Raw genomic sequence first — 16,396 nt, forward strand, 5'->3', positions numbered from 1 at the left:
CAGCTGTCGGAACACCTAAATGTAAATGGCAAAAAAAAAAAAAACAAAAACATACATACATCTAATTTTAACAGCAACAACACACTATAGAAATTATTTGAATTGAGCAAGGTTAATCTCCTGACAAGGACTTTACAGGCCATCCAACTAGTGGTTTTGGTTCTGTCCAAAACCAAATCCGCGATCTAAATTCGCCACCCGGAATGCAAACTATAGCCCCACCCCCCACGCAGCAATCCTGTCCCCCATGAACTAGCCTCCACCTCAACGGAAAACCCACACCCACAGCTCTACCCTCCCCCACCCATATGCCCTCCCCAGGTTACCTTCTAAAAGCCCTGATAGTGTAGTGACCTCTTTGGAGCATAAGCACCCCGAGTAGCTCCTGCTTCCACGCTGGCTGCGTTGTAAAAATGGCGGCTAAGACTGCCATGGGAGGCTGCAACCGCTATTCTGAGATTAGAAATGGCATGAACAGGAGCAACTGGGAATTTCTCTTGCCCCTGCCAATGCTGATTCCAAAACTGCAGCGGTGGCCTGACCTCCCGCAGCAGTTGCAGGAAGTTGTAGCTGACATTTTTACAATGCAGCCAGCGGGGGCAGGAATAAAATCGGGATGCTCCTGCGCCAAAGAGGTCACTAGACCACCAGGGCTTTTAGAAGCTAGGCCTGAGGAGGGCCTAAAGGGTGGGAGCAGGGATACTGTTTTGGTTTCTGCTGAAAATGCACAAGCATTTTCAGCCAAAACCCAAACCCAGATTTCGGGTCAGTTTCAGTGCTGAAACAGAAATTCAGTACACTCTTAAGGGACTTTATCAGTTTGCTACAAAGCTTTAACCAAAAATGATATAACTGCATATTAAGGTACCACCAGAGAAACCTAAATTCAATCTGAAACAGCCCACACACGGTAAGCTTCCTTTCCTAACTTCCAGGTCCACCAACATATTCCAATACACACAACTGAGTGAACAAGTCACCCATGTGGACAGTTACCAAATCTGGTACCACAATCTGTAACACTGCTGACAATACCTTACAAGATAATCACACTGGAACAGGTCCACTGATACATTAATTAACACATACAAAAAGCAATGAAATCCCTCTTAAGTAATTCTTCCAACATCCTACCTTGATGGAGTCTCTGTCTGCATGTGGGTTGGTGGCAAATTCGGGCAGAGAATGCAGAGGATGCAATAAATAGAACAGAAAAACAGTTAGTTTCTATAATGTTAGGTGTTGTGTACAGCAATGAACATACAGGACTAAACTGATTTTGACTTGGCCAGTCACCCAGCCCAATATTTTTTATTTGTTTTGTTTCTGAAACAAAACAAATAAAAAGCAAAGCAAAGCAAAACAAAACAAAAAACACACACACACACACACATGCATTGTCTTTTTCTTATAAGAAAAATGAAACAGAAGTGTACAAAAAGTTGTATAGAGTTGAGCATTTCTCACCTCTTTGGTGATCACTGTCATGATGCTTCTTCTCATCTTTGATTGACAGGTGGGACTGTCCGCTCAGTGCACTGGAAAGGGCCAGAAGGCCTGCACTGCTGCCAATGGGGGGGATGGCCGGAGGCTGCAGGCCGGACGGGTGTGGAGTGAGAGGCACGGGGAGACCATGTCCATGAGATAAATGCTGCGCCTGGAGTTGCTGCTGCTGTGAGAAATTTAAACAGATATTGAGCTGCTCCCAACCAGGGTGTGAAAACAAAACCACATCACCCACAAATAAGATCATCATTTGTAAAACTGCTTTCTGCTCACTGCTGGCAAGGATCATTAGCAACATGAAAGTGTTGTCTTCATTCTTTAATGGGAGTTGTTTAAGTTTCCTTTTTCTGTGATATTTTCAGCAAGCATGACAGCCTAAATTGGGTTGATGCCAGGCAGCCCTAAAACTTCGATTTACTGGTGATTATTTTCATAAAAACAATGTGAGTAGGGGGACAGGGATTTGTGTACACAAAAATTGTGGGAGACGGCCAATTGTCCGTTGGACTGGAAAATCTAGGTATTACTCAGGATCATCATCAAGACATGTAGGCTGCATACAGTAATACAAATATAAATATTCACAGATGCTTTTCACTAAATATATATTTAGCAATTTCTCTGCTCACAGGCCTGAATACAGAATAAAAACCAATTAGAATAATTTTGTCATCAATAAATTAAGAAAATAAATCCAGCTAATTGGGACTGTCCTACTAATTTACCACCCCAGAACATGGGCTGAAGAGCATGTAGCACAGAGAAAGGGAAAGGGAAATAGACTTGGTATATCACCTTTCTGTGGTTTTTGCAACTACATTCAAAGCAGTTTACATATTATATACAGGTACTTATTTGTACCTGGCAATGGAGGGTTAAGTGACGGTTAAGTGACTTGCCCACAAGGAGCTGCAGCGGGAATCAAACCCAGTTCCCCAGGATCAAAGTCTGCTGCACTAACCACTAGGCGGCTACTCCACACCAGGGATGGGCAACCACAGTCCGAGGGCCACAACCCAGCTGGATTTTCAAGATTTCCACAATGAATATGCACGAGATTGATTTGCATACAATGAAAGCAGTATATGCATCTCATACATATTCGTTGTGGAAATCTTGAAAACCCAATGGGTTGTGGGCACTCGAGGACTGTGGTTGTTCACCCCGTGTTAGCACAACCCTTCCGTTGTAGGCTTGTGGATTCAAAAGGGTAGTGTGGTACTCCCTACATTAATATTCTGCTTGCCCACCCCTCACAAAAGCACTGTATCCCTTCCCCTCCTCAAACCTAATTTGTTTCCCTCTGCTTTCCTGACAGATTTAACACAAAATGGAGAGAAGATAGATTATAGCAACAAAGGGAAGAGAATGCAAAAAGGTAGGCATGGTAAATAGCTCGTACCCAAGAATCACCGCGAGAATCACAAATTAGGTATGGGGATTTGGCAGCCATCACAAGAAGTCAAGGTCGGATCTCAGGACAACTGTCAGCAGAGTGTAACCAGGTTTCAACATCCTGGTGCGACAGCAGCATGAAGCAAATGACAGACAATCCCCTTTGTAATAAAGCAGCTCAAGGGTAGAAAGGACATTCAGGGGCGCTGCTCATTCTTGGGTTCAGTATTAGGTCAGAATCAAAAACACCCAGAGAGAAGAACACAAGCCATTATCTGCAGTCGAACCAACTCCGTAGACCGAACCTAGCTATGTTATGTTTATCTTAAAGGACATGCGCAGGGTTAATGCATACATGCATTTCTCATCGACACACATTAGTGACTAGGTCTGAAAGCAGTTATATTATAAGAAAAGGCTGAAAATTGAGAAAATTAGTGTTAAACAGTTCTCCCAGCACTATTGCGCAGCATGTGGCTAGAGTTAATTTGAAAGAGAAAACCTGAATTAACAGCCCAGAAAAGGAAACTGGTTGCAGCCACCGTTTTAAGCCCTTTAAGTGTCCTCAGCGGTACTTGAGCAAATTACTAAAGAAAATCTAATGTAGCAAGGCCTGGGTCCTCCTGTAGGCTTGCTCAATAATGCTGAAATAATTGGGCACTCTGTGCACGTTTAGTGCTGCTCGAATGGAAAGCTGGAGGCCTGCCCTTGTACTCTTCGCTGGCTGCTGACTCGGTGTTGTGACAGGTTTATTTGACTGGGACTGTGATGCATGCACCAGTAACTGCGCTGACAAGAGCTTAAAGTCATTTTTACCAGTGCACTGGCAACACAAAGAGAAAAGCCCTTGAGGACGTTAGAAGCAGAGTGCTTGACCTGAACCAAAGCTGCAGCCAGCTTGGTGTTGTACTAACCATGCTTGTAGGGACAAGGGGGAGAGAAGAGGAGAGGACAAGACTGTTTGATGCTGCAGGTGAATGGGGGGGGGGGGGGGGGGGGGGAAGGAAGACACCAATTGGTTTGTGCATACAAAATTGAGCCAAACACACACACAAAAAAAAAAAAAAAATTGAAGGAAAATGTAAGATAACAGCCTTAATAGGTGTGGTTGACTAATGCTATGTACAAAAGATTAACTACCTGCACGTTATTGGAACAGCCAGCTTCCTATGCTTGAGTGTTTGAATCAAAGGAGGTAATTTTAGAAAATGCTGCCTATGTGTAAATAGGAACATATCTTTGAATGGACCCGACACGGTCCGTGTTTCGGCGCTGAGCACCTGCGTCAGGGGTCGCAAAATGTAGCAGAGTACGTACGGCTTTATTATAACAATCAGTACGTTTGATGGAAGCAATATGCTGCGCCACCATGCTGTTCCGTTAAGAGAAAATACCATATAGATGCCAAGACTTCGCATAAGATCAAGCGGAAAGATGCTCTCATAAACAAACTCTTCTAGTCACAAAGTTTTGCTTTACTGACTTCGTGACCAGAGGAGTTTATTTATGAGCTTATCTCTCCGCTTGATCTTATGCGAAGTCTTGGCATCTATATGATATTTTCTCATAACGGGACAGCACGGCGGTGCAGCATATTGCTTCCATCAAACGTATTGTTATAATACAGCCGTATGTACTCTGCTACATTTTGCGACCCCACGCAGGTGCTCAGCGCTGAAACACGGACCGTGTCGGGTCCATTCAAAGATATGTTCCTCTAAACACATGATTAAAGGTTTTTTTCCCCTTTTTTTGAAGGATCCTGGTACTTTTCTGTTTTGCTCTTAGGACTTTTGTTTGTACTTTGCGCCCTCTCTTTATTGTACGGCCTATGTGTAAATACCATGTGTAAAGAAGGTGCCTATATTTAGATGGCTATGTTTCTCTATAAAATACCAGGAGCAAAGTGGAAGAAATTGCACCTAGAACGAAGCTGTGGACATTAATGCCTCGTCTGCTAACTCCGTCCCAGAACATGCCTACGCATGAGTGGCTGAAAAGTACACACCTTCTCATCACTGCATATACTTCCTGGAAAAACTAAAAACCTTTTTATATACATGCAGAAAATCCTTTACAAATTATCCCCAAATTGTCCATGGCACAATTTTCTCTTTGCCCACAAAGCCTGCGGGAAAGAACCAATTCCGTCCTGCTTGCAAGTGTCCATGGAACACCTACCAGCAAGGTCATGGGCAGTCTTGTCGGGTCAGAACAGTGGCCAAAGACTTGACTGCTCCAGTGTAGGGGTAAGGAGAAAGGACTGTGCAGGGAAAACCTCACATGCAGAGCTCGGCCTGCATTACCAAGGCCATGCTATCTTTCAATGCAATCACTGTAATGTTGCTGCATTTTGAATATCATTACTTTGAGCCTGCAAAGAGGTGGGATAAGGTGGGATACAAATGCAATAAATAAATAAATATGAGGCATTAAAATTCAATGCAGATCGACTTGATAGATCTGTACTTTTTATTTTAACTTTCCTTTAGTTGCTCAGCCCTCCCCCCCCCCCCCCCCCCCCATTTTGTGGGCTTTGAGAGCAAGGTATTATTACCTTTTGTTATTGGTTTCTGAAAAATGTGTAATTATTTCTCTGTTTGCTCTGTTTCTTTCCAAATTTTGATTTCTGTTGTAAATTTTGAGAAACTGAATAAATGAAAAAGTTAAAACTCAGCCCAACTCCAGCAGTTAAACCAGTAGATGATGCTCATCACCATGCTCAGTATTAACACACTGGTAAGTACATGGACACCCAAATCTCTTGCACACAATGTCTAATCATATAGCAAATTACCATGACAAACATTCTGTGCAAGTGTATTCTAGTTGCTTTTGTCACTTATGGCTATGGATTTAGGTTTTTGATGCCTCCTGGGCACTGTAATACAGCATACTCTCAGGAAATTAAGTCTTGGTTCTATATTTTTTGAGGACTTACTATCACACTTTTAGTATTGGTATAGCACAACTGCTTACAGCCCAATACAGGCAGAAAGGAATGCCAACGTCAATACAGGACAGCAGACAAAGAACAGCACTAAGCATGAGGACGTGAAAAGAACCTCAAAATAAATCTTGCAACAGGGACGTAGCCAGACAACAGATTGTGGGCGGGCCTGGGCAAGAAATGGGTGGGCCCCAAATGGTCTCCCCCCCCCCCCCCCCCCCCCCATCACAAAAATATCTAAGCTGGCAGGAAAACGCTTCTTCCACCTTGGCAGTCTGCAAATGCATGCGTTGAAAACTGAGCATGCGCAGATTCCAGTATCATTGAGAGTAGCGTTTTTGTTACCATTAGGCAGAAGTCTTCAGCTGGCGGAGCTTGTGATCTCCACCAGCTACCGCTAAACTTGTGCTACTGTTGGGTGGGCCTAAGCCCTAAGTAGGTGGGCCCTGGCCCACCCAGGCCCACCTGTGGCTACGCCACTGCTTGCAACTCCAGTCCAGCAACTATACTGTGCCCTTAAACTTCATAGAGTGAAGAGGAAACTAGGTTGTTTTCCCCTTAAAAATCACCACTAAAATAAATATATAAATGTTAGGGTTGTACAATTGTATGTAAAACTGCATCGACTTGTGCTCAAGAGAGATGGTAAATCAAATTAATAAACGAGAAAAACTATAAAACACAAATGTAATACAGTACACTGCAAATACCCAAGATTATACTAACTGCCAACAGCTACAACTCTACCTTAAAAATAAATAAATAAATAAAAAGCGCACTGCAAATATACTGCAAACCTCATAGCACACTGGTATCCAAGATATCTGATCACAATATATTTATTTTTGTGACATTTATATTCCACATTATCCCAAACAAGTTTGAGTTCAAAGTGGCTTAGAATAAACAGTATAAGATACATAAAGAATAATGCATACGAAAGTAATTTGTTGTAAGAATCCAATGTAATATCTATTTTTTTAAGTGGGTGGTCCAGCCTTGACCATGTTGTAAGTGATCCTGCATTAAATCATGCCAGCGTGGGGGTGGGGGAGTTCAACTATTTTCAAAACTACAAGGGCTAGGGGGCACAAAATGAAGTTACTAATTAGTACATGTAAAAGAAATTGGAGAAAATATTTCTTCACTCCAGTGTATAATTACGCACTAGAATTCACTGCCAAAGAATGTGGTAAAAGCTTTTACAATAGCAAAGTTAAAAAAAAGGTTTGGAAAATGTCCTGGAAGAAAAGTCCATAAACTGTTATTAAGGTGGACTTGATGAACATCTATCACTTTTTCATGGGATTAAGTGGTAGATGTTCCTCAAATCCACTTATTTATTTGTGATCCTACCAGATACTTGTGACCTGGATAGGCCACCGTTGGAACAGGATACTGGGCTTGACAGACCTTCGGTCTGTACCAGTATGGCAATGCTTATGTACTTATTACAATGGACTGCAGAACACCAATACAACTTCCATTGGAAAAACAAAGGAAGCTGGTTTGCTACCAATCTCTACACAGAAACTACAAGCCAGCAGAGTCCTTGGCCTCAATTATGCAGGTAGACTCTTGCTAAATAGAAAATAAGAGGTCAATATTGCAATTTAACCAGTCAGAAAACAGGTCATGGCTAGTTAAATCACTTGTTTGGGGCTAACTGGTCTCTCAAAACCAGATGTCAGAACTTAGCCAGCCAAGGTAACTGAAGAAACTGAACCAAATAAAAGTCAGTCCTATCTTTATGCGGTAAACCACAGTCAGTTAAGTGCTGAATATCGCACTTAACTAGGTATGTTTTAGCCAGCTCTGCTAACTCATATATTTAATGCCAAAGCCCGGACATGGTCAGACACTGAATTTCCAGGCGTAACGCTGATGGCAGTCAGCAAAATAAATATTGACTCCTAAGTTACTAGGAATTAGAACATGAAATGTGTTCTACCCTATTGTATGTGAGCAGATTTTGCCGTTTGTGTATAACAGATACATTATCTATATATATACTACTACTACTATTTAGCATTTATATAGCGCTACAAAGTGTACGCAGCGCTGCACAAACATAGAAGAAAGTCCCTGCTCAAAGAGCTTACAATCTAAATGAGTATTAAACTACCTGGAGACTAGTCCTTAGGTGACTGGCTTTTGAATACCTGAGCTTTATTCTCAGTGCCTTATGGAACCATTCTGGTTTGCTTGGCTGCTCTATGTATGCTGGGAGGGGCAGATCCCCCCCCCCCCCCATCCCATCGAATACATGTCTGCCTGGCTGTTAAATTCTCAAAGAGAAGGAAGGCAGCTGTGTGTTGAGACACCTGAATCCCTCCATGCTGAGGCAGTAATCCTACTGTTTGATTTTCGCGGCCTTAGAAATTCATGATAATTTTTTACCTTTAAGTATTTAAACATTACCAGCAGTGTATATAGCTGTCCTCAACCCAGACCCCACTCTGTGTGTGTGCCAGAAGGGCTGGTCACAGAAACAATCTGTAACGACAGAACTCTTATTCCAGCACATCTTAATGTAAGTGTGTGTTTTTCCTTGCTTTTGTGATCAACTGCATTAAAAAGAACAATTTGGTTTAACAATCAGGTCTTCTCTCTGGTAATGAAATACTGGGTTTAAGCTGAATGAATATACAGTATAGTGAAAGGAGACTCACTATAGAGTTAATTACAAATGGAAACCACAAAACTAAAGAACTAACATATTTCCTCTAGGATTGTGCATAATTTGATGATCCAAAATGCGTACTTGCAGGGAACAAATTTCTGTCACTAAACTGGAAATAACTTTCTTTCCACCTCTGTTGACATTTTTGGGGTGATTCTACAACTTGGCTGCCTACAAGGTGCCACCTAAGTACATAAATCATTAGAATACTAGCATATACACAGACGTGCGTACATGCTAATGGGTTAGCTAAGTCCTATTCTAAAAATATGCGCACATCTCCATTGGTGCATAACTTTCAGGTGGGTGTACACATAGGTGATACTTAGTTAAAGCATGGGTAGAGTGCACATTTAAGTGCACCACTTACAGAATACTGTAAGTTATGCATTTATCACACAGGAACAATACAATACAAATCTCTCATATTCCACAGAATGGCTACAAAAGTTCACTCTGGATTACATTATTCCTATGAATCACAATATTCAATAATAAAATCCAATCAGGACAATTCATGAGCTTTCAACCTGTCTAAATAACACAATTTCCAATTTCTCTAAGGTGGTTAGGGTGGTGGACTTTGGTCCTGGGTAACTGAGGAACTGAGTTCGATTCCCAGCACAAGCAGCTCCTTGTGACTCTGGGCAAGTCACTTAACCCTCCATTGCCTGCCGCATTGAGCCTGCTCTCCTCTTCATGCAATATGGGCTTTACACATAAGTTTTATAAAATGACCCTCTGTCCAACATGTGGTTCTGACTAAGCCTCTAAACTACATTTTCAAAAGGCGTTTGACAGTGTCTCATGAAAGACTCCAGAGGAAACTGGAGAGTCATGGGATCAGAGGTAGGGTATTACTATGGATTAAGAACTGGTTGAAAGATAGGAAGCAGAGAGTAGGACTGAATGGTCAGTATTCTCAGTGGAGAAGGGTAGTTAGTGGGGTCCCGCTGCTTTTTAACATATTTATAAATGACCTAGATATGGGAGTAACTAGTGAGGTAATTAAATTCGCAGATGACACAAAACTATTCAGGGTCGTCAAGTCGCAGGAGGAGTGTGAAAGATTACAGGAGGACCTCGCGAGACTGGGAGATTGGGCGTGCAAGTGGCAGATGAAGTTCAATGTTGACAAGTGCAAAGTGATGCATGTGGGTAAAAGGAACCCGAACTACAGCTATGTCATGCAAGGTTCCGCGTTAGGAGTCACAGACCTAGAAAGGGATCTGGGAGTCATCGTGGATAAGACGTTAAAAACTTCTGCTCAGTGTGCTGCGGCGGCTAAGAAAGCACACAGAATGTTGAGTATTATTAGGAAACGGATGGAAAACAAACACGAGGACGTTATAATGCCGTTGTATCACTCCATGGTGCGACTGCACCTAGAATACTGTGTCCAATTCTGGTCGTCGCATCTCAAAAAAGATATAAAGGAATTAGAGAAGGTGTAGAGAAGGGCGACGAAAATGATAAAGGGAATGGAACAACTTCCCTATGAGGAAAGGCTGAGGTTAGGGCTCTTCAGCTTGGAGAAAAGGTGGCTGAGGGGTGATAAGATAGAAGTCTACAAGATAATGAGCGGAATAGAGCGGACAGATGTGAAGCATTTGTTTACACTTTCAAACAACAACAAAACCAGGGGACACAAGATGAAGCTAGAATATGGTAGATTTAAAACAAACAGGAGAAAGTCTTAATGATTTGCACCTACCTTTTATGCAACACACAGTGAAGTACCTGCATTTCCCTTACCAATATATATATATTATGATGGGATAAGGGGGAGGGGTCAAGGAAAGCAGGATGGATGTTGAGTGCAATTTATTAGTCTTCTTGTAAAGGTCTATTGGGGGTGGGGGGGAAGGAGGGGAGTGGGTACTGGATATTGCTATAGAGTCACCAATAAGACTTATAATCTAAAATATTCTGATGTCCCCAAAAATATTAATAAAAATGAATTTCTAATGGACTTATTGTTTAAAACCAAATTTCCAAGGAAAGAGCTGAAGTCAAAGTTTATGATGTTATTCACTGCTGTCAAAATCAGCGTCCCTAAAAGTAGTCAGGGCAGAATGGATGGACCGTACAGGCCTTTATCTGCTGTCATCTACTATGTTACTATGAAACAATATAGTAAAGTTGTACCAACAAGGGCCACTGAGTAAAGATAAATTTAATTATCGGCACCAGAAGAAATACTAGCACAGTATGAAAAGAAAGCAATCAAGATATGCAGAAAGTGCAAGAGAAAAACATGAATACAGCATATAAACTTGTGTTGGGTTCGAATGGGAAGTGGGGGAAGGGGAGGAAAGATAATATAGTGCACAATTAAATTTACAAAGATACAAACTGTACAATTGTTCCCTATAAAGAAATATTTTCTTTCTAAAATGTTACTTTTGAAGCCACTGGGTTCTAAAAACAGAAAGAAAGGAAAAAAAACGTTACGTATGGCATTTTACATCACACTGAAGACGTCAGGGAGGTCATATTGTGATGTCTGCACTGAAGGCCACGGCTTTGCAACTTCAATGAAAGCATGGAATGCAACATTTTAATGCACTGTAAGGTCCGTTGCCTTTTTTATTTACTTTAAGTGCAAATTTTGGCGTGAGAACCATCACCTAAGAAATAAAACTAGCACAAACTACAGCTTCCATTCCTGGTTGAAGAGATCAGCAGTATGAAGCCATTAAGGGCCCTGTTTACAAAGGTGTGCTAGCGATTTTAGCACGTGCACAAAATAAGCTTGCGCTGTGTAGCCCCCATAGTAATATTGGCTAGCTCGTGCTAAAAGCACTAACGTGCCTCCAGCGCGGATAAGGGAACAGGGCCCTAAAAGACAAAACGAGCCAAGCATGGCAAAAAGTGACTTAGCAATAGACCCCAAGGTACAAGGGGAAGACATGACATTGATGCTTGTCTCTTGATAATGCCTCTCAGTCCATTCAGCAAGGGTTTAAACTAGTAAACTTACATGCTCAAGGGAAGAGTGGACCAAAGAAGGAGGGGGGGGGGGGGGGGGGGAACAACCTGACCCTTTAAGTGTGCAAATTACTCCTTGAAGAAACAGTCTTGCCTGCAAGTTACTGTAGTCTTGAAATATAGCATGTATAAAATGCTTAAGCCAAACAGCCCAATGTTCTATACCTACAATACAAGTACGGTACAACATCAATTATCCAAATGCTGATTAACTGGATGTCCAATTATCTGGACAGGCATTAACCCCCCCCCCCCCCCCCCCACACACACACACTTCCCACAGATGGTTGAAAAATTAAAATTGCTCACCAGAAGGATGCGAAACCGTCCAGAGGTGGATAGAAAGAAGCCCCCACGAAGCTCCACTGTATTGCAAGTGCCTGTATGCCATGCGTGGTCACATTTACGTGCAAGCGTGTCAATATGAGGCATGCGTAACTCAATAGAGCTTTGCGGGGCCTTCTTTCTATCCAGTTCCAGATGGTGCTATATCCTTCTAGTGAGCAATTTTAATATTTCATAGGTTTGTCCAATCATCCAGATTTATGATTATATGGACCACCCTCTGCCGATGATAATCCAGATAATCAGCGTTGTACTGTATGTGATTTTTCATTTTAAATGCTCTCCCCTCTTCTTCCCCAGGAACACCTACACTGCAGCAGGATACATTTACATGCATATATTCTATGCTATACAAAAGGAAGGGGCAAAATTGGGACTGTCACATAAGTTATAGAAAAAAAAGCATTAAATAAATCAGAAAATGTATGCATATCAAAGAGCAGGTGTAAATGTGTATGTGTAATTTCTATAATGTAGTTTTCAAACAGAAAGTACGGGCATGCTTGTCCTTCGAAAACTGGTTGGTTGATCTTAGTAGCCTGTTAGGCAGTCATTTTATTAAGATTTTCCTGTCTGCGATATGGAAAACAGTTATAATAAAATTGCAGGAGAAAACATTGCATCTACCTTTATGCAATAGACAGCCATGCCAAAACAGCAACAACTGCTTTTTTTTTTTTTTTTTTGTATGAACATATTCAAAGACAGGTACACAAAACAAAGCTTTTAAATCATATATGCTGCTTTCTTGATTGTCTACAGAACGTTTTCTGCTGACTGTATTATTTTTTTGTTACATTTGTACCCCGCGCTTTCCCACTCATGGCAGGCTCAATGCGGCTTACATGGGGCAATGGAGGGTTAAGTGACTTGCCCAGAGTCACAAGGAGCTGCCTGTGCCTGAGGTGGGAATCGAACTCAGTTCCTCAGTTCCCCAGGACCAACGTCCACCACCCTAACCACTAGGCCACTCCTCCACTCCACAAGTATGTTATACTCACTGTGATATCCTTTGTTCTCAATGGTTCTCAATGGTTGTCTAATTGTATCTGGGCATGGATTTCAATTTTCTACAGAAACTAGTGTTATTTCCTGGGTCCAAACAACTTTGATCCATTGTATCAGCTCTGCTTCAGATGGATTGTCAACTTCTGTTTCATCACTGTCCATACAATTTCAACGATTCCTGTCCAGGGTTCCAATAGTTACTTGTTCCTGAGCCAGCCATGCCTTCACAGCTTTCATTCCGTGGCATGGTGCACCATTCTGTTGACAATGGGTAATGCTGTGAATGTGAATGAAATTTGGAAGTTTTTCCTTTCCGTACATTCAAACAAACTGTTCCATTGATTGCTGTATTCTTAAGCATAATCCATAGTCTTGAATGACCAGTCCCCAAGACTGCACTCCAAACCATGACATTTGATGGTTGCTTCACAGTGAGTATAACATACTTGGGGAGGGTTGCATCTCTGGTTTGATGTCTCCTCACATGTATAAAAAAACTACAGAAGTTAAGTGAACATACTTTCATTTGAAACAAAACATGTTCCCATCGCTCAGTTGTCCACTGCTTGTATTTGTGGCAGAAAGTGAGCCAATTTTTATATTCTTGGCTTCAGCTTCTGAGTTGGCTGATGCGATTGAAGTCCAGCATTGAATGGTCTTCTGTGTATAGTGTTACTGGATCTCTTCACTGGAGTAATAAATCTTGATCTGATAGCAAAATTCTCCCGAAAGATGATGACAAATGTCTTTATGATGGTCTTATTCACTCACATATCTGTAGCCCTAAAATCACCAAGAGCGTGCCCATGACTGAGAACTATTGAGCATGTGATTGCATGACTGTTGAATGAGATACCTTCAACTTTTGAAATTGCTCTAGTGGTATCTTATCCGAACAATCTAACCAGCTTCCGCAAAGCTTTGAAAACGCATCTCTTTAACAAAGCTTACAAAAGTCTCCATCAATGATACAACTCTTCCCCCAATTCACCCAAACACACCTAAACACCTCTCATATAATCTACCCAAGCTTCCGCCCAACTACCACCTCTCTTACCTCTGCTTTTGATCAATTGTATGTAAATCAGGCACTGTCTTTATCATAACCTACTCTGTAAGCCACATTGAGCCTGCAAAAAGGTGGGATAATGTGGGGTACAAATGCAATAAATAAATAAATAAATATATAACTATCTGCAACACATTTCTCGGTTATAAGCTCTTTCCCGCATACCATATTGTGTCAGTCCAGAAACCTGATAAATGCAGGCCAAAGACACCGCAGAACATACCACAAGTACACAGGTGTCTCAAAATACTTTTGTTTAAGCCATAAGAGATAGAGATACATACATTCATTTTGTTTCTACGGTCAGGGGAGTCAAAAAGCAACAGATGTATTATAAAATGACATATCTTAATTATTATTCAAAAAAATCCTTAATATCAATCACAGCTGTTACTACTTTACAGAGACACTTGTTATGACAACAAAGAGTGGATTACACTTAGAAAAATAAGTCAAATAAATACCATTACATATGCCATTAACTGTCACTTAAAAACATATCATGTGGCCTTAACTATCTCTGAAAAACAAAATCACACATTTTTTAAAAAATGTTTGTACTTAAGATATGCCTATGTATTTTGCAAGAGAAAATAACATCGTGACATGATATTGTGTTTTGAGCAGGTGTGCTCTGCTTCAGAGGAACTGCCTCAGAATATTCCTGTCTGAAGATAGCGCCCTAACATTGCAAACACAATCTTCGATCTTTGGAAAAAATATATGGAGGAGGCTTCCCTGAAGCAGACTATATCTGCTTGAAACGACAGGTCAGGGTGCCCTCTTCACTTCCCCCCTAGACTCTGGCTGAGTTCTTTCATGATAAGGTTCACAAGATTAAACTTGAATTCTCAACCAGGTCACCTCCACCTCTCCTTCCCTTAGTTCATTCTCTCAACCCTCCAACCCCTGCCTCCTTTTCTTCATGTTCTGAAATCATTGAAGAGGAAACTACACATCTTATTTCCTCCTCGAAACTAACTACCTGTTCCTCTGATCCTATTCCCACCCATCTACTTAACACTATCTCTCCTACTGTCATCCCTTTTATCTGTCATATCCTCAATCTTTCACTCTCCTCTGCGACTGTTCCTGATGCCTTCAAACATGCCATAGTCATACCACTCCTTAAAAAAACCTTCATTGGACCCTACCTGTCCTTCCAACTATCGCTCCATCTCCCTCCTCCCTTTCCTATCCAAGATACTTGAATGTGCTGCTCACCGCCGTTGCCTTGACTTTCTTTCATCTCAAGCTATTCTTGATCCACTTCAATCTGGCTTTCACTCCCTTCAATCAACTGAAACAGCACTTGCTAAAGTCTCCAATGATCTGTTCCTGGCCAGATCCAAAGGTCTCTATTCTACCCTCATCCTTCTCGATCTATCTGCTGCTTTTGACACTGTTGATCACAGCCTACGCCTTGATACGCTGTCCTCACTTGGATTTCAGGGCTCTGTTCTTTCCTGGTTTTCTTCTTATCTCTCCCAGTGTACCGTTAGTGTATACTCTAGTGGATCCTCCTCTACTTCTATCTCACTGTCAGTTGGTGTACCTCAGGGATCTGTCCTGGGACCTCTTCTTTTCTCCATCTATACTTCTTCCCTTGGTACTCTGATCTCATCCCATGGTTTTCAGTATCATCTTTACGCTGATGACTTCCAGATCTATCTCTCCACACCAGAAATCTCAGCCGAAATCCAGACCAAAGTATCAGCCTGCCTGTCTGACATTGCTGCCTGGATGTCTCAGTGCAATCTAAAACTAAACATGACCAAGACTGAGCTTCTTATGTTTCCCCCTAAACCAAACTCTCCTCCTCCCCCATTCTATTTCTGTGGGTAACACTCTCATCCTTCCTGTCTCATCAGCTCGTAACCTTGGGGTCATTTTCGACTCCTCACTCTCCTTCTCTGCACATATTCAACAGACTGCTAAAACCTGTCGTTTCTTTCTTTATAATATCACCAAAATTCGCCCTTTCCTTTCTGAGCACACTACCAGAACCCTCATCCACACTTTTATCACCTCTCGCTTAGACTATTGCAACTTGCTTCTCACAGGTCTCCCACTTAGCCATCTCTCTCCTCTTCAATCTGTTCAAAATTCTGCTGCACGACTAATATTCCGCCAGTGTCGTTATGCTCATATTAGCCCTCTCCTCAAGTCACTGCACTGGCTTCCTATCCATTTCCGCATGCAGTTCAAACTCCTCTTATTGACTTATAAGTGCATTCACTCTGCAGCTCCTCAGTACCTCTCCAACTCTCATCTCTCCCTACATTCCTCCCAGGGAACTCCGTTCACTGGGTAAATCTCTCTTATCTGCACCATTCTCCTCCACTGCTAACTCCAGACTCCGTTCCTTTTATCTTGCTGCACCATATGCCTGGAAAAGACTTCCTGAGCCGGTAAGTCAAGCTCCATCTCCGGCCGTCTTCAAATCTAA

The 16,396-nt window shown here is 41.8% G+C and overlaps 1 protein-coding gene across 4 annotated transcripts in view; it reads right to left on the minus strand.

The window, feature by feature from the left end:
- The window catches only part of TLE4 (TLE family member 4, transcriptional corepressor), a 326,912-nt gene that overhangs the window by 148,601 nt on the left and 161,915 nt on the right, over positions 1-16,396 (minus strand). For 2 of the 4 annotated variants that reach the window (XM_030193713.1, XM_030193715.1), the window contains 2 exons: positions 1,468-1,672; positions 1,135-1,151 (listed from right to left, as the gene is read on the minus strand). In XM_030193713.1, coding sequence (XP_030049573.1) covers positions 1,135-1,151; positions 1,468-1,672 — 222 coding nt within the window. The remainder of the gene's footprint in view (positions 1-1,134; positions 1,152-1,467; positions 1,673-16,396) is intronic. The other 2 variants (XM_030193716.1, XM_030193714.1) reach the window with 1 other exon arrangement.

The sequence above is a fragment of the Microcaecilia unicolor genome, chromosome 2, assembly GCF_901765095.1.
Source record: "Microcaecilia unicolor chromosome 2, aMicUni1.1, whole genome shotgun sequence".
In the NCBI taxonomy this organism is placed as follows: domain Eukaryota; kingdom Metazoa; phylum Chordata; class Amphibia; order Gymnophiona; family Siphonopidae; genus Microcaecilia; species Microcaecilia unicolor.